This window comes from Aquila chrysaetos, chromosome 3 (genome assembly GCF_900496995.4).
Source record: "Aquila chrysaetos chrysaetos chromosome 3, bAquChr1.4, whole genome shotgun sequence".
NCBI classification, from domain to species: Eukaryota; Metazoa; Chordata; class Aves; order Accipitriformes; family Accipitridae; genus Aquila; species Aquila chrysaetos.
Genome location: NC_044006.1, coordinates 48,100,493 through 48,121,618, shown reverse-complemented (window position 1 = coordinate 48,121,618; position 21,126 = coordinate 48,100,493). Strand labels below are relative to the sequence as shown.

Genomic DNA, 21,126 nt, shown 5'->3' with positions numbered 1-21,126 from the left:
AGTGTATGTAGTCAAAGGAATGCCAACAAATCCTCAAGTCCTTACACTGCTACCCTTCACTGAGTTAAATTTGGAGGAGGAAATTCCAATTGCAGAACACATCAAGACAACTCACGTGGAGTGCACCTCCTTGAAAAATCACGTGTTATCTCTGGTGTGATTTCACATAGCTGAGTCATTCTGACAAAGTTTGTGCTAAAAACGCTTGCAGATATTTCCCTGGAGCAGCTAGGGTTACCTAGCTGTGTTTCCAATACGCACTGATGTCACATTGTGATGTCAAGGGAAACTATACTGGCTTTTACAAAGGCAAAAATGGGAATGAAACTTGTGCATCTGCACAGCACTAGCAAATTCTTCCTCCTGTTGAAGAGCCAAAACCCAGCTGTATGGCAACAAACTGATCAGAGCAACAGTCCCTCTGTTTTAACCTCATGGAAAATTCTTTCCCTGGCAGCTGGGAGAAATCAGCAATTATCTGATCATTTCATTGCCTTTGAAATAATTTAACTGAATACTGTATTATAGTAGCCCTGGGTTCTTTCACTAGGGCTTTTAATGTATTTTTTATACCAAAGGAATGAACTAATATATTACATGTTTTATTTCCTCTCTGGTTTTAGCCAAACGCTATATTGAAACAGATCCTTCTGGCAGAGATAAGGGGACCCCCATTGTCATTGTGAAGCAGGGGCATGAGCCCCCGACATTCACAGGCTGGTTCCTGGCTTGGGACTCCAACAAATGGAAGAACTGATCTATCCAGGGAGGCTCCAGCTTCAAGCCAAAGAATGATCAGAGCCCAGCTACTTTCTAGTGTTTTTAAGCATAAGCTTATGCAACAATATGATGCATCTGTTGTTACGCTTTCCTGAGCTTTGATATATTTCTGCGAATAACCTAGAAAGTCTTAGCACTGGAAAGGATAAATGATAGTTGTAAACTGGTCAAATGGGGTGAGTGAGGCTCTTCATGTAGTAGATATGGGAAGTGCTACCAATACTTTGTTTAATCTATTGATTCTTCAAATATAAGCTGTGGATCAGTTTATTTTAATGTGCTAAAGTGGGCCAAATTCTGCCTTCACTTAAAAATCCAAACTAATGCCACAGAAATTCCTTTAGATTAAGGTCAGCATAATATTGTGCAGAATTTGGCCTGATAAGTGACTAATTCTACATCTGTTGCAAAGGTAGGACTGGACGTGATTTACTTACTAGGCAAAAATATTGCCACGCTCACTCACATAAAATTTCAGGTGCTGCCTGATCCAGAATGGAAGCTGTGTCTTGTAGGGGGCAAATAAGGGATGGGTATTTTGAGAAAGCTGTGCTTAAAATGTTTGTTTGTCTTGTTAGTAAATATATTTGGAGTTTCAGACTGAATGGCTGTAAGAATATGAAGTCAACAAAGGTTTTTTTTGAGGGACTGTCTAGCTTATTGTAATGGATTTCTTTAGATTTACCTCTGTGAACCACCTCCAGCTCTACCAGGTCTTTTTAACAAAAGCTCTTAAACACATTCTAGTGCACTAGTGCTTTTATAAGTGGAAGCAGAAGAAATAACATCTTCAAAAATATGTACTCTGCCTTAACCAGATTGTGCTTACGCCATACTTTGTCTTGGTTGCCTTACTCAGCAGTACTCAGTTCTTTTCCAGCATGCAGACTGTTCACCTTGTCAGGTGCAGGATGTGTTTCTACTCATTTTCTATGCAGGTCTTAGTCAAATATCAAGTACCTCAGGCGCAAGGAAACCCCTTGTTGCAGTAGCATTCCACATCCTGGGAATTTGGAGTGTGAGTACGCGCCATAGAATATGGCTTTCTCTTTTCTCTCAGACACAGTTATTTGGGCTTTTTTATTTTGGTGAATTTAAGAGTACAAAGTGGTTTTTATTTGTAATTTAGCCAGAAAAGTCTATCTAAGGGCAGTGGGAAAAATTCTGCTTCAAATCTTTAGCACTGCTTTGATCACTTATCCTATAATACTTGTTTTAAACAACAATTTGTACAGCTGTAAATCATGTCAATGTGGCTTTTTAATGAAGGCATTTCAATGGTTTTATTATTCTTGTAAGTTAGGTTGGAAAGTGAAATTTTAGACATTTTTGTATTTTTTTTAACGATTGTGATTTTGAATCTGGGTAATGCAAAAGAGTGAATTTAGTCTGAGCTCCTAATCAGTATTAATGACAAAAGAATTGTGAAGCTAAGAGATTAATTATAGGAGTTTGTTAGCTTTAAATATTCACTTAAATCTCTGCTGATATCACTGGGCTGTATCTGAATGTAATTTCCTTTAAAATAAAATAACAAAAAACAGTATTCTGTATGCTGAGCTGACCTTCCTCTCTCTGACATATTGTTGCTCAGTGCTTCCACTGATGTCTGGCAAAACTTCCTAAAAAACCCAGTAGGTACCTTCCTTTTTAGATGGACCATGCAATGAGAAGTTATTTGGTTTTACTTTGGTGCTGTTTTACCCAATGGAGGGTTAACTCTTCCCAGCAACTTGAAAGTTACAAACATAAGTGAAAATCAAAGAACTGAGTGGTTATTAGCTTGTGATTTCATCTTTAAGAAAAACTACCATTATTGTTATCAAACTCTTTGGCTTTGTAACTTGCTGCTTGCAAAAATTATTGACTGTAGAAATTACTTATAAAATAGGAGGAAATAGGTGTATGTTTGTTTTTAAAGGATAGGTCTGGCTTTTTATTTGTGAGAGTAGATAAAGAGAAGTCCTTCTCCTGCTGGAAGGAGCACAAAGACCTTTTCAGTTCCTCAGCCACTGCACTTCATGCAGCCACTGAGCAGCCTGTAATTATCTGATGGTTGTCTTCAACACATACATATGATTCTTCTCATTTTTTTTTAAAATAACAGTTATAGTAGCTTCTTAACCAAGGATTAGACAAGATTTGCCCTCCTTGTACATAAATATCTTCCGGAACACTGAGGGCTCTGAACCGGGCCAGTCTGCCAGCATATTCTGCAGCACTGTGAAAGCCTCTTTTCAGTTCCCTCACACAAGACAGAGGAGCTTTTGTGGTCTCCTGGCCTGGGCATTTGGGTTTACAATAAATTGTGCTGGCACATTGATAACTGATGTTGAGAAGAGCGTTGAGAGCTTATAACAGAACAGTGTTCTCAGCTGGGCTTTAAGCACAACAGCTGCTAGCAACATTGTTCTTGGATTTACTTGCTAGCAAGGAAGTTTATTTTTCATACATACATGTGCAGTACACACAAAGATGTATTTCTTTCTCTCTGAAGAAGAGGGCGAGAGGGAGGACAGACAGGATGGACAATGAGTGCTTGGAAATATTAAAGTTTAAGGTGTTTTCGAGAAAATATTTAAGCACATACCTTTATGAATACACATAGCAAACCTATCTGCCTTGTTTTCAGAATAAATAGAAAAAATTGTGTAGACATATATGGTACAGTCAAGTTCGGTCAAGAATAAGCTATATCTTGCATTATTATCACAGAGTAAAAGTACATTCACTGTATTTGTAACGGCAAAATTAGACACGCTGAGTTAGCAGTTTCATTATGCTACCAAACAGCAAGCATTCATATGTTCTATTGGTTGTAAATACAACATCATTTTTCATCTTTGTTTTATAGAAAGATGTTAGGAATCCTTAGAGCCAACGGGACATCATAATACTATACAGTATTGGTAGTTTATATAAAATAGCATAATCTAGAATGTAACTACAGACTGTACACAGGAGAGGAGCCAGCCTCTGGAATCACTCCTCTAAATATCCATTTTGACCATAGCATATAATGCTATATAGTATTAGATCTGCTGTAAATGATTATATTAAATGTAGCTAAATTCAGTTGAACAGTTTCATCTCTTGCCAGTTCAGACTCACATAGGCTTCACCTGCAACAACAAGAAAATGAAGATGGTAGACAGTGGGATTGTGGTACTATCCCTCATAGGAGAACTAAGGAATCATACAGAAGATGTTTTGCTTGCTGGACTATAGCAGGAGGTGCTCTCAGACATCTCTATACGCTACAGGAACGCTTCTTGTTATAAACTTTGTGATCTTCTTGTAGTCTTCATTTTTACTGCATCTAAAAAGGCAAAAAAAAAAAAAAGCCAAAACAAGCCTATTATTTTCCATGGGCTGAAGTTGCTCTTCGGACTCCACCTCTTTATAGGAAAGCTTGAAAAAAAACCCTCAAACTTTGCTTTAGAATACAATTGCTTCCTCAGCATCCCACTGAAGTTGTGCCTTTATGGCTTAATTGAGCCATAAGTATGTAAGACAAAAAAAATTATTATCTCATAAAACCAGAGTTAGATACTACTTTAAAGTGCTGACTTTCTACATCCTTGCTTTTTCTTTTTTAAAGACAATAATTTTGTCCTCAGATAAAGAAAAAGTACACTTTTCCCTTCTTATGGCTAGGAATTTTGCTGCTAAAATCAAAGGAACTTCTGATTTCATTGAAAACACAATCAGATCTTTAATACACTACACATCCTTAATGTCTCATTACATCCCCTCTAAACTAGCCTAAAGTTACTTTGACCTCCTCTGACTATTAACGCATTACCTTATGCTAAAAATCAATAAACTACACTCACTTCAATTAAAGCTTCCAAGGTGCAAGAGGAAGAAGGGAGACCAATGGAAGTTGGGAGGCCCACCATGCCATAAAATTAGTTGATGACTGTTCTGGCCCTTCTCCTCCTGCCTGTCATTTTCCTCTTGACATTAAAGCATATTTGCATTACAGGGGAAAAAAAAAAAAATCTGCCCCTACAGGACGTGTAAGCTCGTAAGCTGATTTTTACTTTTCTTCTAAATAATAGCAAACTGAGTTATTCCAGGGGAGCAGATAGAAGGGAAGTTGGCCTGTACCAAGCTTCTTCCTAAATGCATCCACACTTCCATCCTGCAAGTGCTCTCTCCTCAAAAGGATGCTATGCGTGTACCGAGATCCACAAGATTGTACCTTTTACCACCACATTTAATCAGTTAGCAGTGAAATGTGGGCCTCCACGCACATGAAATGAAAGCATCAAGTGAAAACATTAGTCTTTATTTTTTGGTAGACTACAGATCACTTGCTCAGAAAATTACCTGGAGGCCCAGAGATAGGCACATTCACTTTAGCAGCAATAATGCTTTGATTATTCTAACAAAACCTCTTGACCAGTGCTAGAAGAGCACAGCTCTCCCTGCTGCTCTTTAACAGATTTCACAGAGGTGACTCAGGGTGATTTCATGGCCATTGGCAACATTAACATAAGGGCTGAATGCAATCAGGTGATTTTAACATCATTTACCTGACAGTTCACCATGCTTTTTGTTGTCTGACACCCTCCCTACAGAAGAAGCAGCTACAGCAACAATCCTGATTAAAATAGACCATTGCCAGGAGGAATCTAAGACAATTTTTCCCCCGGGCTTACATTTTTAGAGAGGTGGCTCAGAAGGGTAACAGCTTTCCTGTAACAGGCATGGCAGCACAGCTGAGTTCCGTTTAACCAGCTGAGTGGGGCTGTAGGTATCTTTGTTGGTGCTAAAGATTGCTGTCCTTCCCAGCAATCAGAATTGCTGTCCTTAACCAGCTGCTCAGCTACTGGACTTGGGTGAGAAGTTAGTTGTTGTAGCAGGGAGAAGAGACAAGAGTGGCAGTGAATGTCCTATCAGCAAGGACAACAGGCAAGAAGCCCACTCTAACAATCCCCTACTTTCTTGCTAGATAGTCCCAGTCAACAGTAGGTATCTCGCACACCTGCTGCTGCCAGACTCTGTCCCATCCTAGCATTTGCAGATGCACTCCAGCACCCACTAACTAAATATCCCACACGTGAATTTCCCATAGCTTGAAGTGATCATTTTTAAGATTGTGTGAGGAAAGGTGATGGAAATTTGCCCTGTATTTAAAGCAGCAAAAAAGGATTCTGGTAACCTGTTTCCTGTGGTCTGTGCATCCTCGTGTAACCTGAAGTAAATCACTGAATTTCAGTGCTTCTATTCTCCACCTATTAAATGAGGATTTCTTCCATACTTTCCCTGTTCATTTAAGCTGTACTGTCTTTTACTGTGTGTTTGTACAATGCTTGACCTAGTGAAGTCACTTCTCAACACTGTCATCTTGTAGGTACTGCTCATAATCCAGACAGCTGCCAGGGTTATTAGTGCCAAACTGCACAGACTTGCTTAGAGCAAGATTAGACAATGAGACAAGCGCAATGCCTTGGAGACTTGCTGAAGCATGGGTGCAGCTCCATCAACAGAGGCATTGGGGCAGCAGGGAAAGGGCAGGAGCCAGCTCAGCTGAGAAGTAAAGCTTTTATGATAGAACACAATATGAGCAAAAATTATACCCCCCCCACCCCCCCAGCAAGCAGTACAATTCAGGGTTGCTTTGTCAGAGCACTCTGTAAGCCGTAACTACAGGTGCGTCTGCATCAGGTTCATAAGAATTCTCCAGACCAGGAGCAGCTGCTCTGGGGATAGTAAGTGTGAGGGGAAGACAAGGCTCTGCTGTGTTTACAAAGGAATAGCAAAACCCTCAGGTGCCTCTTTACTTTGACCTGGAGAGTGAGAACATTTCCTTTTGAAAGGTATGTCCGATCTCCCATGTCCTTATATTTTTCTGCTGCTGTCGTTAAAGAGACAAGGCCTCTGCAGTACAGCTCATTTTGTTTCTGGCAAGTGTTATTTTCTGGGTGACTGAAAGACTGTGGCTGTGGATAACGTATTGGATCGTTCTTTCATTAGTGAATTATACTGGGTAACAGATATCTGCTGACATGGCTTCAATCCAGAGGCTGAGCGTGAGGGGTCCTGTCCATGGTAAAGTATCTGAACTGAGAGGACCAAAAAGTGCCTGCTGACTACAGATGGAAGGATGAAGATAACTGACAAATATCTTGCTCATTTGGAAGCTTTGGTTTTGCATTTTAATGGTATCTGAAATGTCTGCCAGCTGCTGCTATTGGTTTCACATAAAGGAGGAATTTCATAGTTCTGTAACAGTGAAAGCTTGGAGTTAGGGACTCTGTGGTGACTGCTAATGGCTATAATTTTATCTCAACTCTGAATTATCACAGGTCTGAAAAACACAGAGGGATATATATGCTTTATGTGCTAGACTGCTGGGCCTTCAATCAGTCCTCAGCAAGGACTCAAAGATCAGTGATTTGAGGGGACTGCAGTGGTGCTCACCTAAAAAACCCTCTATCTGAAGTTGCGCTGAGATGAGAGGATGAAAGACCATACAGATGTCAGTGTCCCTAAACAAAAGGGCTGGGCTCTGAAGTGAGACTCAGCAGGTAGGATCTCTAAGACTTAATAACAGGCTTTCACAGAATGACCTTCAGAGGCTTTCCATCATTAAAATAGGAGGAAGGGATGCAACCATTTGTCCTCTTTAAAGCTTTCTCATGCTTCCTTTGAAGATTCAGATTGAGGTTGCATGTACTCATGAGCTGTATGCATCATATATCTATCATATTACTTGCCATCTGAAATCCAAAGACTTCAAAGCATGAAGAATTCCCTAAATAGTCCCCTTCTGCTTACAGTATGTCCATGCTTTTTTTTTCCTTACATAAAGAGATATTATTTGTTTTATTTTCCTTTTATATCCCAGCAGTAGAGAGGCCTTGAATGGAATAAGTAAATTGTAAAAAAATAAGATTACAGTATCCTGCTGCTGCTTCTGCTTCCTAGTGTCCTGCGCGGTCTCTTCCTTAATCTTCTTTCTGTGTCCTGTCCTGGTAGAGGTGTAGAAGGCGGCATTCAAGGATGAGATGAAAACTGCAGAGCTTACCCTCGCAGAACTCGGAACTACTGACTCTTGCAGTACTGTCTCCATTCACTGGAGTTAAGTGATGTGATTAAAATCTCAACTAAACAATCTGTTCCTAAGTTTGTTTATCTGCCTTCCTTACTTTGTTTAAAGCCTGTGAAGTAGTGTGGTGTGCCCATGAGAGCCAGAACAGGGGAAACCTATATTCTGATAAAAAGCTGTGATGTCAACATAAGGCTTAAAAATTTATGTATTTAAAAATTAATATTATTGCAGGTTTTTACGTAACTAGAATTTACAACTCTAGTGGCAACAGCTGTTAGGTGCCAGATTCTCTGAAAGACTTCTACTCTTTCTCAATATTATGAAACTGGAATGTATAGTGTGGTTTGTTTGAATCATATTCTCTGTGAGATGAAAGGAAAAATGATTTTGCAGAGACAGCTTTTATAAGGTCTTCAAAGTGAGTTTACTGTTATTTCCATGCAAGAATTGAAACCTAGGAGCGTGAAAGAAAGCTTTCTGCCTAGCATGCTCGTGATCAGCTTTCGAATCAATTTTCAATTGACTTAGCTTTTAAACTTTAGCAAACAGTAAGCCAAATCTTGCATTCCGTGAACTAATTTTGAGATTTACTGTTAACTTGAAGACATGGTAAGCTGATAAGACTTAAAAATTCTAGACTATAGCTGAGTGATGAGCTGTAATTACTGCTCCCCACCCACACTATGTTTGTCTTCCCTGAAACCTTGTTCTTTTATCCTCCTCTTTTCTTTAGTTTGTTTCCTCCTCCTTTTTTCACCAGCCATAATACATAATACAATAGCCATAATACAAGCTTGTGAGCTCCCTAGGATAAGGGTTGGTTTTCCTTTGGCTATGTTCATATAGCACACAATAATAGGCTCAGATTTCTCACTGAAACTCTTAGGTATTGTGACTGAGAAGAATAATTACCTTTTTTTGCTGAAGTTTTAGAAACTGCAACGAATACCCAGTACATGAGTATCAGATGCCCGCTGTGTCTCCACATAAGAGACTGAAACCTTCATGCAGCAGTTCGGGCTAGCTGGTGAAACTGTCCATGACCCTGGGGGAAAGAACTCCTTTGGCTGCACTGAAATTTTGTAGTTCTCATCACCTGCAGCCAAACAACTTGAGAAAAATCCAATCTAGAATGCTTAGCTGTGGTTCATATTCTGCTGACTGATGTCTACTTTTAATACCAGAAATCAAAGCAAGGGAGTATTTGCTCTTTCTACTCCCTCCTGTAAAGCCGATTTTTAATACCCTTCTGTTCGAAAACAGAATTTAATGTATTGGTCAAAATCCAAACATGTTCAGGGGCTGGATGCACCGGCCACATGCCTGGAAAAGCGGAAGACCTGCACAGCTACTGCTACATCATGGTTTGTGTGTGCTACACCTTGGAGCGCTGTTGGCTTGGAAGAGGGGAAAATGCAAATAAGTCTTAGCTCAAAACTCCTATTCCCCACTAAATCTGCAAATGAAAAGCCAGTCAGCAGTCTGTCCTTCCTTGCAAGCAATGAACTGGGCCATGTATCATTCTGAGTGCAAATTTATGTTTTATTTTGCTGAGCCAGATTATTTTCCCCTGTGCACTTCAGATGCCTATTGACAAAAAGACGGACTACAAGATCTGTCCAGTGACACAGGTTTTGAGAACTCCTCACAAATGCCTCACAGCTATAGTGCTAAAATGAAGTGACTGGGAAGGAATTCTGGTAGGGAGTGAAGCAAGCACTGTGGAGGATGAGACTAGTGGACTGCACAGATGCTCAATGGACCTTAATGGTTTTCTATGGTTTACAAAACACCAAGTTAATTTATCTGTTAAAGCATATATTGTGCTGGTTATCTTCAGGAACATTGTTAATCTATTAATTACCTCATTAAAGAAATTACAACTACACTTGACCTCAGTTATCTGACTAAAATTCACAATAAATTGTCACCGCCTTTAAAAAATAAAAATAAATCCTCCCCCTGTATCTAGGGAACCAGCAGGTCTTTCTTTTTACTCATCTAAGAAAAAGATGCTTTCAGAAAGCTAGAGAGTAGCTATACTCCATACATTTGTTCTGTGGGTGACCAGGAGCTATAAGGAGCACTTGCAAGCTCCTATTATTAGGAGCACTGATAAATCACAGAACAGTGGTTGGAGAACATCAAACAAATTGTTTGTGCCCTATTTCATTGTCTTAGTAGGGTTTTATATTAGTTGTTGCCTCTGTACATGAAGGTCAAGGAGCTGTGACATTATCACTGTATGACCTACAACATTATACACTGAAGCAGAGACTTTAGGTTTTTCACAGCCCTCCTGGGAGTTTAGGCATATCTCCCATAAAATTTTATTTCCACACACTGTAATCTCTGTGAAATCTGTTTCTATTGCTGCTATGCCTTTTTTAGGAGAGACAAGCAACTGAATTTCCTCTTCAAGGTGTGCACTTAACTTGATTTACACAAAGTTATTACAGATCAACAGCCTTCTTGTTTTTACAGTGGACCCTGTACATTGGATGGGCACCTTCACTCAGCTGTTGCCAAAAGGGTCCGAACACATCCAAGAGCTAGCTGTGTGCGCACCATACGGGCACGTGCTCCCTGCCCCTGCCAGCTGCAGGGACAGACCAGTCCTTGCACATTAGTGGAGCTGCAGCCCTTTGTCTTTTGTGACCATCTTTGAAATTCTCTCATAGCAGGTTTCAGTGCACTGTGTCATTTAAGCATTTCATTAACTGTATGCTAAGTCCCACTCTGTGAACTAAGTGCTACACACTTCTTCCTGTCCTTGCGCTTCCTTTTGGATATATGCAGTACCTGAAGGACAAGACATAGCTTTTAAATAAGTAACTGTTGCAAGCGGGTGGATTATTATGAAATAGCTGGCTTAAATGAATGTTTCGTCCCACAAACACTTAGTCAGAAGTCTCAGTCAGAACTTGCATCACTTTTTCCACTACAGTCAATCAACTGAGATACAAATTCATCAAAAAATAAGCCTTCTTAGTTCTGATATTCAAGGTACGTTTGTTTATCTGTCTTTTGTAATTCCAGCAGATCTCAGCACCCTTATAAATGTTAAATACTTATACAGCATTTAGAAAGTTCTTCAGAAAAGCAAAAATTTAATTGTATTTTTCTCTCTTCTTCATCATTACTCTGTGCTAGCAATATCGCAAAGCAAACAGCAGTATCTGATATACTAGTACTATTTCCATTATTATTCTGGAGCGGGGAAAATACCTTCACATATTAAATCTAGCTAAGCAGGGAAAAATAAAACAGATACTGCTCTTGTATTTGAAATTGTAGTACTTTTAATCTGCTTGCAACCTGCTTCCATTGTACTAAAGAAAAGTGATACATTTAAAAACTGTGCAACCCTCTTCAAAGGAAGCATTGTGAGGAGATGGTAGCTGATACTGAAATCTGAGCTTGATAGGATTTTTAACTATTTAGAATAACTCTGGCATACAAAAAAGCTCTGAAGTGCCCATGGCTTTTCTGGGGGAAAAAATATTGGGGAAAAAATAAAGCTTTTGGAACCAATTCTGTAACTGGCAAGATTTTCGAATACTAGCAGAGTAGCCCAGCATTCTCGGCAAAAGAGTGTGTCTCACTCAAGTCAGTAGTTCTAGGAAAAAAACAAAAAACAAAAATAGTGTCACAAACTCGGGACAGGGGGGCGAGGAACCTGTTGCTGCGGTGAACATAAGTACAGATGTCTTTGATCAGTACAAAACTATTGAAGAAAATACGCAAGCCAAGGCTGTAAAGCTCATATGTAGTATCACACATTGAACACTTTTGAATTTCTCATGGTGCAGGCATCTTACCTCACATACTAAAGGATTAAGGTAGGAGTTATTTTTTCCATTTATTAAAGAAACATCTTTGCTAATTTTTTTTTTTAGTGCCAGCTGCTTAGTGAAGTAGAGGTAAAGAGACTGGAAGCCAGGGGTACCTGCAACAATAATGCTTTTTTCTACTCTAAAACTGCCCCATAACTAGTTGTATGTCTGGGTTTGGATTTTGTGACTATAAACTTTGTATCATATGAAGACAGCATTTGTGCTTAACATTTATTAATTACATGCTGCTAGTAAATGAACAATCAGTATGGTAGAATTTTGCAATACAAGTCCTTAATACATAGATACTGTTTGGGACAGCTGTCCTGCTGTTCCACTTGATCTCAGGAAGAAGGTGCGTTCCTCACACAACCGCATGTACAGAAAGCAGTCAGCCTGTTCCCTGTGCTCTGCAAACCTGGAATCACCACCATTACAGCCATCCTATCAGAGGATGAAGGAACCAAAATTCACAGAACTCGGAAGCTGAAGATTGTAATTTTAGCCTCCCTGAGACACACTTGCTCAGTATGACTAAGAACATTTATGAGCTAGTACCATTTTTCAGCTAACACACCTAAGCAGCATTGAAGATGCAACTCAGTGTGATTGTCAGCATCAAAGAACAAGGCTTTTTGTTTGTTAGCCTGCTATATGGCATAATGTTTATTTATGAAAATGAAAGCAGTAAAATGTAAATGTTAGACTTCATGTGAAGGTACGTATGAAATAAGAATAGGTTTAATTAACTGGTCTAATCAGAGTGGTAACTTTTAATTGTAACACACAGCGACTCCATCTCCTACTGCTCTAAGCTTTGTTATTTATTGTGAGGAAATAAATTAGATTTTCTACCACCGACTACTTTTTAATAATCAAAGCAAAATAATTCATGCAGTATGCAAGTTATCATAAAAGAATTCAGCAGACATAGCAAAGATGATAAAAGGCTTCTTTGTGCAAAACATTTTGTATGTCAATTTAAGAGATGGTCTTAAGAGCAAAACTTCATGTATTGCAATTTGTCAGCGATTTCATTGTTACTGCTTATTTTGAAAGGGGTTCTCAAAATCCATGGTGAAACTGCTGTAGTATTTTATGTAGGAACTTGATATTCTTTTAGAACCATGCGACATGTCAAAGCAATACTGTTTTAGCTCTAAGCTTAGATCTAGGGTATGGTCAAAGACGAGTAACTTCAATTTTTGAATGTACAACCAAGCTACAGTTGGTTACTGTAATAATAATAAACATGATTATTATTACATACACATGAATACATATTACCTTAACCTAGGTCTACCATGTCATTGTAATGAAATGCAATTGATTTTCTCTTTCATACACATTGAGAAATCTGCTCGGTTTCCACATGGAGCAGCGAGAATTGGTGGTGTGAGGTTGCTGACATAGCTCTTCCATGAAGAGCGAAGTGTTGGGATCCCGTCACTATATGCCAGCTACCTGTAGCTGGCAGTGCATTGTCCTTGCAATAATTTCATTCTCCTTATGACTTCATTCCTTTGTGTTTTACAACTAGTTCAGCTCCATGATGCAGCCAGTTTCTTCCTCTCCCTCCTTCTGCATTTGCTCCTGTCCTTTACCGTTGTATAGTTCTGCCTGTATCCCTCTGCATCTGCACTATATGGGATTTGGGTAATTTGTCTTATGTTTCACTTTCGATTTGCATGCTACTCACAACCCATGGTGTTATTAAAAAATAACTGCAAAGGTGATTAGCTATTGAACTGCATAAGAAATGTCATTAGCATGTTCTACAGAATAATGGTATTTAATGAAAACAAAAGGAATATTGTGCTGACCTCGTCAAGGAAATTCAAGGCCACTGACTTCGCTTTGGAAAGAATTTCTCATCTGCTGTGTCACTAGATGTGGTTGTATAACAGGTCATATCTACTTGAATGGAATTTACCTTTAAAATGACCAGCACTAAGTGAAAGCTCTGATTTAAAGTCTTGCTCCAGCGAACCTCTCACGAACTGCTAGCTTTTAATTTCCATAAATTGCTATTTCCATATGAAAGATGGTTTCTTGTGAAGTACACGTGCAGCCTTGTAAGTGGATGTTTGATAATCCTTTGTGTTTTTGTTATCTGGGCACTGTGAGATAGCTCCTGCAGTGCATGAGTTGATGTGTATTAAAAGGTAACCTAAGTCTCTCCTGGGTAATACTATTAAAATTTCCAAGAGTCTTCTCTTTCCACTCGATGCCGATTCTTTCTTGGCAACATTTCAAACAGTTTCAGGTCCATATCCCTAGTAAGGACTACCTATTTTTCTTGAAACAGAAAGGTTTGTCCCAGGCTACGTTTTCTGTGTGGAAAACATATGTAGACTATACGTATGAAACATATGTAGAAAATAATATATTACCATTTACCCTAGTAAACTGGTATCAAAGAAAGGAGAGAAGGTTTTTAGCCCAGAGAAGCTGAAGTTGCAGTTGTTTTCATGAGCTAAGGCATGCTGAGCCAGAAGGAACTCAGAGCTGTAAACAAGTTAGATAGGAAGTGAGAAAAGTATCAGCATGTGAAATGACCCCAACACCTCCTGATTTTGCATTACAACGTCTGCACATGGCTCAAGCCTTTTTCCATTGTTTCCTCATACATGTATCTTGCAGTTATTTTCACTTGTCATCTAATAACAGCCCACTCCCCCCATTTAGCTACATAATTGAAAGTAAGTATACTTCTTGGTGTACACCTCCTTCATTCAAGACTTCTACAGGATAATCAAAGCCTTGCTTCACCCTTAGCTTCAATTATCAGAGGTTGAATGTGTCAGCTTTCTTACACTCCCCCTAATTTAGATACCATTACCCCTTCATAACACCTGGAACAGCCTGCATGTTTGACTTCTAAAGTAGCATGAAGTACATGGGAGGAGTTGATCAACTTGGATTGTTATTTAATAGCTGTTTTGCAGAAATGCCTACAGGCATTAATTAAGATCAAGGTGCTAAACACCAAGAATACTTACAATGAAAAATAGTTCCTGCCCCAGAGAGTTCATAATTCACTTTATAGCAAGTTACAACTGGTAGATGAGATAAATTAACTGTAGGCAGGGAAAGAGTAGAACAATCTACTTCTCCAAGCATTTTCTGGACAATGTGGATCATTTTCATGTATATATTTACAAATACAGGTATGCTCATTTTGCTGAAGATGTTCATTTCTCTCTGATCTTAAAATGATCTCCCTGATGTCATAAAACTCTTCTTCCAAAGAAACGCATGATCTATGAGACTCCTTCTCCACCTAGTGTGTTGGATGTGCTATACTCATCACCAGCTCTATATCCCTCCCATTTCAAGAGCACCAAAATCTGTTATTATGTATTGACTGCTTTTCAGCAGAGGAAGAGATAAAGCCAATCTTTCCACATTTTAAAATTAAAATGCCTCCAATAAAAGTAGGAGCTGGCCCATATCCCTCCTTGTGGAATTAATTGTAAAACATGTTATTATAAAGCTGGGTTAAAATGTGAACAGATCTTGGTAACAATCAGACATTAAAGTTCAGAAGACTGTAATATCTAATAGGCTTATTTTTCCATTAAAAATAGGGAATACATAATTTTGTAGGTGGAGATAAAGGTCAATTTGATTTATTTCAGCTTGTCAAGTTTTATGAATAAATCTATTATCTCTAGTAATATTCCTTAACAAGGTATTTCTATCTGGCTTCCACCAATTTTAAATTACTAAAAACCATCCATGAAACAATTAAGGCCCACTTTTACTGTCACTGTAAATGCTCTTCTATTACCTGGTATGGTGTGCCGTTCTTTATGCTATGCAAAAGTAGTGTAAAATACTGCCAAATCAGAAACCTTACTAGTTGGCCTTAGGGGTAGTAACTTACCCCTACATTTCCACAGATGTAAAATCACTTTCCTATACAAACAGGCCACTTCCTCCAGAGTCATCAGGATGTACATAACTAACAAAGATAAAAGCAGTGAAACATTAATCTCAGATGTAAGCAAATTAGAATTTTGCTATTTTTAGTAGGACTATAATGGGTATCTTAACACTTTAATAACATGAAACCTTGCCTCCAGCACACTGTGGAATTTTTGTTGCTATACACTGTCCTTTTACTATTGAATTAATCTCTTTTATACATCATAATTCTTTATGGTATTAAATTATAAAGTACAATGCTTTCAAAGGAAAAAAAAAAGTGACTGCCAGAATATTCTTAAAAATTCATCCCTTTTCAGCAGTCCCATCAAGAAATTTGAAAGTGCTCTAGAAAAAAAGCAAGATTAATATTGAAAATGCCACCTTTTCTCTTTTACTGGAGCCCAGCTGGTCAAAGACTTGGATGATTGTGGTACAAAATAGAGAACACACACACTTGAACAGTAGACTTCATTAGCACAATAGCTTTAGTTAGCGGTTAAACATATGCTTTGATCAGAAAGATTGGTTTATTTAATTTGTATCTAATGAAGGGTTCTAGATGAAGACTTTTCTAGTACGCTCTGCTCTGAAGTCAGCATTTCTGATCCCTTTGTGTGCTACTGGTATTTTACACTGAGCTGGTGTACATCCAACACAGGCAAAAGTAACCATCTATGTTGCCACAGCTGTGTAAAAACTATAGTGGCAAACGCAGTAAGTGAAAACAGCCATGGGAAGGAACAAAATGATGGAGAGACAGCAAGAATATGAGACGAAATACTCCTCCAGGCCTCTTCTAAAACCTGTATGCTCTGGAAACAGTAACATACGAAAGTGTCTTTATTAGACACTAGTAATTAGTCCTGACTTTGAAAGACTTCACTGCTCAAATCAGGCTTAGATATTAAAACACAGAATCACTTAACATATCCTTGTGCTGTGGGAAACCTTCCTTGTAACTAAGCTCAGTGACATTTACGTTCATTCAGCCCTGAGCACTGCTATCTCTATATGCCAGGTGTCTAACAGGACGATTTCATCCACTCAGTTATTCTCACCTCCTGTTTCAAGGGGACAAGCGAGAGGCAAGGCAAGTACGGTGAGAACACAGAGCCAGGCCGGGGACCACTCTTCTTTACGCAACAAAAGCAAGAACCCCCGCTCAACAGCACTTCCCTCCCCTCTCACTTCACCCATACCGGTGCCTGCAGACGTTCCAGGCGGTGGGCGCAAGGCAGCCAACGGCCTTTTCCGCAGCCGCTGAGGCACGGCTGTGGCCTAGAGCCTAGGATACTCGCTGCGTCACTCCAAGAGATCGGGAGCCGTAAGGCAATTTACTGAGGCTCTGACGGCAGCACCGACCGCACTGCAGCGCCCCGGCCTCCCTGGGCAGTGCTCCTCACCCCGGCCCGGCCTCCCCACAACCGCGCCGGGGGGCCGCCAGAAGGAAAAACCGCCCCGCCACGGCCGCACCTCCTCCCTCCGCGCCGCCGACCGGCGGGGCGGGCGGAGCCGCGCGAGCGCAGGCCGCCGCGGGTCACGCGGGCAGAGCCGCCGCCGGGGAGAAGGCGGCCCGCCAACTGCCGCTTTGAAGCCCGTTGCTAGGCGACGGAAGGGCACGCGGCGCCCACGGGAACGGCCGGTGGTAAGGGAGGGATGACGCAACAGCCGGGCGAGCGGAGCAGCCTCAGCGGCGTCCCCTTGCCGCCCCTGGCAGGCGACGCCCACCCCGCCCCGCGCCGGGCGACTTTCCCGGGGGGCTTTCTGCGGGCAAGGGCAGCCGGAGAAGGGCGTTGCCGCCGGCCCGGCCGCGGGCTGCGCACCGCCGGCGGTGGCGCAGGTGCGCTGTGAGGCGACGCCGAGCCGTCTCCCAAGCCGCTGGGGGTGGGACTAGAGTGACAGCACCCACATCCAATGTGCGCACGCGCCTCCGGCGGAGGGGCGGGGCGCTGAGGCCGCCGGGGCGCTGAGGCCGCCGCAGGGGGTGAGAGGCCGCTGGCACCGCCCGCCCGCTGGAGCGCGGGCCCGCGCGCCGCGGGCGGAGGGCGCGCCGGCGGTGGCTTTCCCCGAGGGGGCCGTGTAAGGCAGTGACTGTGCTCCACGGGGGGCAGAGGGAGGAGCGGGGGGCCGCTCAGGCAGGGTGTGGGCGGAGGGCTCTGCTCCCCACCGCTGCAGAGGCCGCAGCCCCTTCCCCAGCCGCAGCGTTCGGCTGAGGACGGTAAATACGGGGTTCTCGATGAGTGGCCGGTGCCGCTGGCCAGTAGGCGAGGCGGAGCGCGCCCTCCTCCCCGCCCCCGCCGCGCGGCGGAGCCAATGGGGGGCGCGGGGCGGAGGCGCGCGGGCCTAGGCGCGGGCTGGGAGGTGCCTCGCCGCCAGATGCGGGGGAGTCGCGGCGGGAGCGGCGGCCGCTGCGTGCGGGCATGGGGTCGTGGGCTGCTCTCGCCTCCCCGCGCTGAGGGACGTGCCCGCCGGCGGGGCCAAGCGGTAGGCGAGGGGCGGCGGTTGGCGGCCGCTGTGGCGGCGGCGGCGGCGGCGGCGGCGAGGGGCGCAGGTGCCCGGCGAGCTGCAGTGTCGGTAGCGGCCGCCGCCGCGTTGCGGGGCGGCAGAGCCCGCTGGGCCGGGCGGGGGACGTGTGGCGTTCCGCGTCGCGCTGCCTGAGGCCGCCTCCGCAGTCGGGGCGGCGGCGCTGGCCGGCGCGTTGCGGCCGCGAAACGCCGGCCGAGGCGAAGGGGGGTCAGCTGTGGGCTAAGGCCGCTTGTGTCGTTGGCAGGACCCGAGCCTAGCGCGGCGGCGAGCGTAGCCGTGGGAGCCGGCCTCTGCTCGTGGCAGCCCGCTGTCACCTTCTCTTCTGGCAATGGGGAATGGACTCTCGGACCAGACGCCGATCCTCTCCAGTCTGCCTTCTTTTCAGAGTTTTCACATTGTCATCTTGGGACTGGATTCCGCTGGAAAGACGACCGTGCTCTACAGACTGCAGTTCAATGAGTTTGTCAACACTGTCCCCACTAAAGGATTTAATACGGAGAAAATCAAAGTGACACTGGGCAACTCGAAAACGGTCACTTTCCACTTCTGGGATGTAGGCGGCCAGGAGAAGCTGAGGCCGTTGTGGAAGTCGTACACAAGGTGCACCGATGGCATTGTGTTTGTGGTGGACTCTGTCGATGTTGAGAGAATGGAGGAGGCCAAAACAGAACTTCATAAGATTACTAGGATATCGGAAAATCAAGGAGTGCCTGTCCTTATCATTGCTAACAAGCAGGACTTGAGGAACTCTCTCTCCCTTTCTGAAATTGAGAAAATGTTAGCGATGAGTGAGCTGAGTTCTTCAACTCCCTGGCATTTGCAGCCTACCTGTGCAATCATTGGAGATGGACTCAAAGAGGGACTGGAGAAACTACATGATATGATAATTAAGCGAAGGAAAATGCTGAGGCAGCAGAAAAAGAAGAGATGAGTTCTATTTTGACCTTTCTATTTTAGAGTAGTTACATGGTCAAAATTTGACATAAGACGGCTTCCAAACCCAGGCCTGCTTGTTTGGATGCCGTTAAGCTTAGTTACGTTAAACAATCAGTTGCACAACCTTGCCGTGTGGAAGGCTGTGCAGTTATGGAACTTTTTTTTTTGATTAGTCTCTTCTGAGTTTTATGGCTCTGCATTATTTCAGAAGCCCTAATAGATGATGTAATACTATCAGGAAATGGATGGGTGGGTATATGTGACATGGATGTCTAAATAGCCAAATAAAATGAGGGTTTTCTGCTTAGTGTTGTATTCATATGTTTGAGGGTGCCCTCTGCAAGCAATTTGCATTGAAGGTGTTCTGTGTTTCCGAACTTTAATGCTCGTAAGTGGAGTGTTTAGGTGAACATTATACAGCTTTAAAAACATGTATGAAGCTAGTAACCCATTATTTCGAGAGGCTGTTTTTTACCTTGTTTGGGGATTTCTATGAAAGCTTGGCTACATGTGTAGGTTTTTTTAATTTGGCACTTTCTGAAATTGAATCGTTCAGTTCAAATACTTGAAATCTAAGTGCTGTGGATTCTTCAACTGATAAAAGAAAGACTTTTTGATGAGTAAGAAATGTAAACAACACACTGGAGCATGAAAAAGTGGTTTCCCAACATATAGCATGTTTTTGGTATGTAAGGTTTTTTTATTTTTTAGAAGTAGCCATTCATCATTATACAGTACTAATCAGGTTTAAACTGTTACTCAAAATTAGTAACTTATTTCTGAATGATGAGTATTATGTCCTCCTACTATCAAGTTACAAGTAAATTAATTGCAGTAAAGGAGCTACAGAGAACAACTCTGTCTGTTGTGGTTCTATCCACTGCAGCATTCTTCACTCTACTGGTGACTTTTCTGGCAATAAAACAAAATTATAATGAAGTAAAGATGGAGTTAAAATTAGCAGAGCACATCTTGTATCTCCCCAAAATACCCCATTTTATTAAAGTGGTGTTGCTATGTCACTTTCAATGTATGCTTTTTTCATCGTTACTCTTAAAGTATTTTGTGGTTAGGAATGTAATAATGCTTTATACACAAACATTTGACACTACCAGGGGTGGGCGGGGGGGGGGGGGGGGGGGGGCGGGGAGTGGGGGAAGAAGATTTTCAAGATGGGCCTGTGTTCTGCTTTAATTATGCTTTAAGCTGTTCTTGTTTACAGAGAGTGCAAACAGTGTTAACTGGGCTGGATAGTGCTTGACGGAAAAGGGAGGGTAGTTTTTCTTACTGGTACAGAGCTTCAAGTGACTCTTTAGATACTTGGCTAGCAATTAAAAGGGCTAAAACAGAGCCTGGATTTTTAAGACTAACTTTAGTGGTGCTGTAAAAATTCATCAGAATGTTAGATTCTCTTTAAACTTTTGTTGGAGATACCAGATTTAAAAAAAAAAAAAAAAAAAAAAGGCAAAATCTATTTCCTCCTTTTACTCAACCAGCAAAGTAATGCATTTTTCTTACCTGCTGCCATGTATCAGGAGGATGACAGCTACAAACCTGAATGTCAATCAATGTAACTTAGATATGTTTTAAAAAAAAAAAAAAAAAAAAATCAAACTTTTTAACCAGCAGCTGTTTGTCCAGGAGGTAACCAAAAATGCACTTTAGTGTCTTCAATAACTGAAAGTGACAGCTGTTTTTTTTTTTTTTTTTTTTTTAAAGACATCTTGGTCCTTTTTGAATAAACTGAAGTAGCTTCCAGTGGAGCTTTTGTATGTTGGTTATATATGTACCTGCACTGGTGACATTGTAAGTCACTTACTCAAGTAATGTCTATATTTATAGAAATGTGGATGACTTCTTAAACCTCAATAAACAATTCAAAACAAGCCTGCAGAGAGAAGGTGTCTGACTTCTTCTACTGCAGTGGTATGTTCTCATCAACCTCTGTGCGCGTATTGATTCTAATAACAGTAGAACTATTTCTGTTGAAAACCAAAGTCTTATAAATGTGGTGAGGCTCATAAATGTCACGGTGTTATAAATTGCGGGTAT

The 21,126-nt window shown here is 41.8% G+C and overlaps 2 protein-coding genes and 1 long non-coding RNA gene across 5 annotated transcripts in view; 2 read left to right on the top strand and 1 right to left on the bottom strand.

Moving 5' to 3' along the window:
- Nucleotides 1-2,326, top strand: part of SCIN (scinderin) — a 53,030-nt gene extending 50,704 nt beyond the window's left edge. Inside the window, exon 16 of the mRNA XM_030008216.2 lies at nucleotides 624-2,326. Coding sequence (XP_029864076.1) covers nucleotides 624-757 — 134 coding nt within the window. The 3' untranslated portion in view covers nucleotides 758-2,326. The remainder of the gene's footprint in view (nucleotides 1-623) is intronic.
- An 872-nt stretch (nucleotides 2,327-3,198) lies between these two features.
- LOC115339002 lies at nucleotides 3,199-17,106 on the bottom strand. Its single transcript, XR_003922597.2, has 2 exons — nucleotides 16,671-17,106; nucleotides 3,199-4,099 (listed from the first exon to the last, which is right to left on the bottom strand). It is a non-coding gene; the product is annotated as an uncharacterized LOC115339002 (long non-coding RNA).
- A 587-nt stretch (nucleotides 17,107-17,693) lies between these two features.
- ARL4A (ADP ribosylation factor like GTPase 4A) lies at nucleotides 17,694-20,096 on the top strand. 3 transcript variants are annotated; one of them, XM_041122211.1, is made up of 2 exons: nucleotides 17,694-17,830; nucleotides 18,383-20,096. In XM_041122211.1, the coding sequence occupies exon 2, from the start codon at nucleotides 18,467-18,469 to the stop codon at nucleotides 19,067-19,069; it is 603 nt and encodes a 200-aa protein (XP_040978145.1). In that variant the 5' UTR covers nucleotides 17,694-17,830; nucleotides 18,383-18,466; the 3' UTR covers nucleotides 19,070-20,096. The 3 variants fall into 3 exon arrangements, with proteins under 3 accessions (XP_040978145.1, XP_029864078.1, XP_029864077.1); XM_030008218.2 differs by having other exon boundaries at nucleotides 17,694-17,848; XM_030008217.2 differs by lacking the exon at nucleotides 17,694-17,830 and adding an exon at nucleotides 17,950-18,096.
- Nucleotides 20,097-21,126: the final 1,030 nt, after the last annotated feature.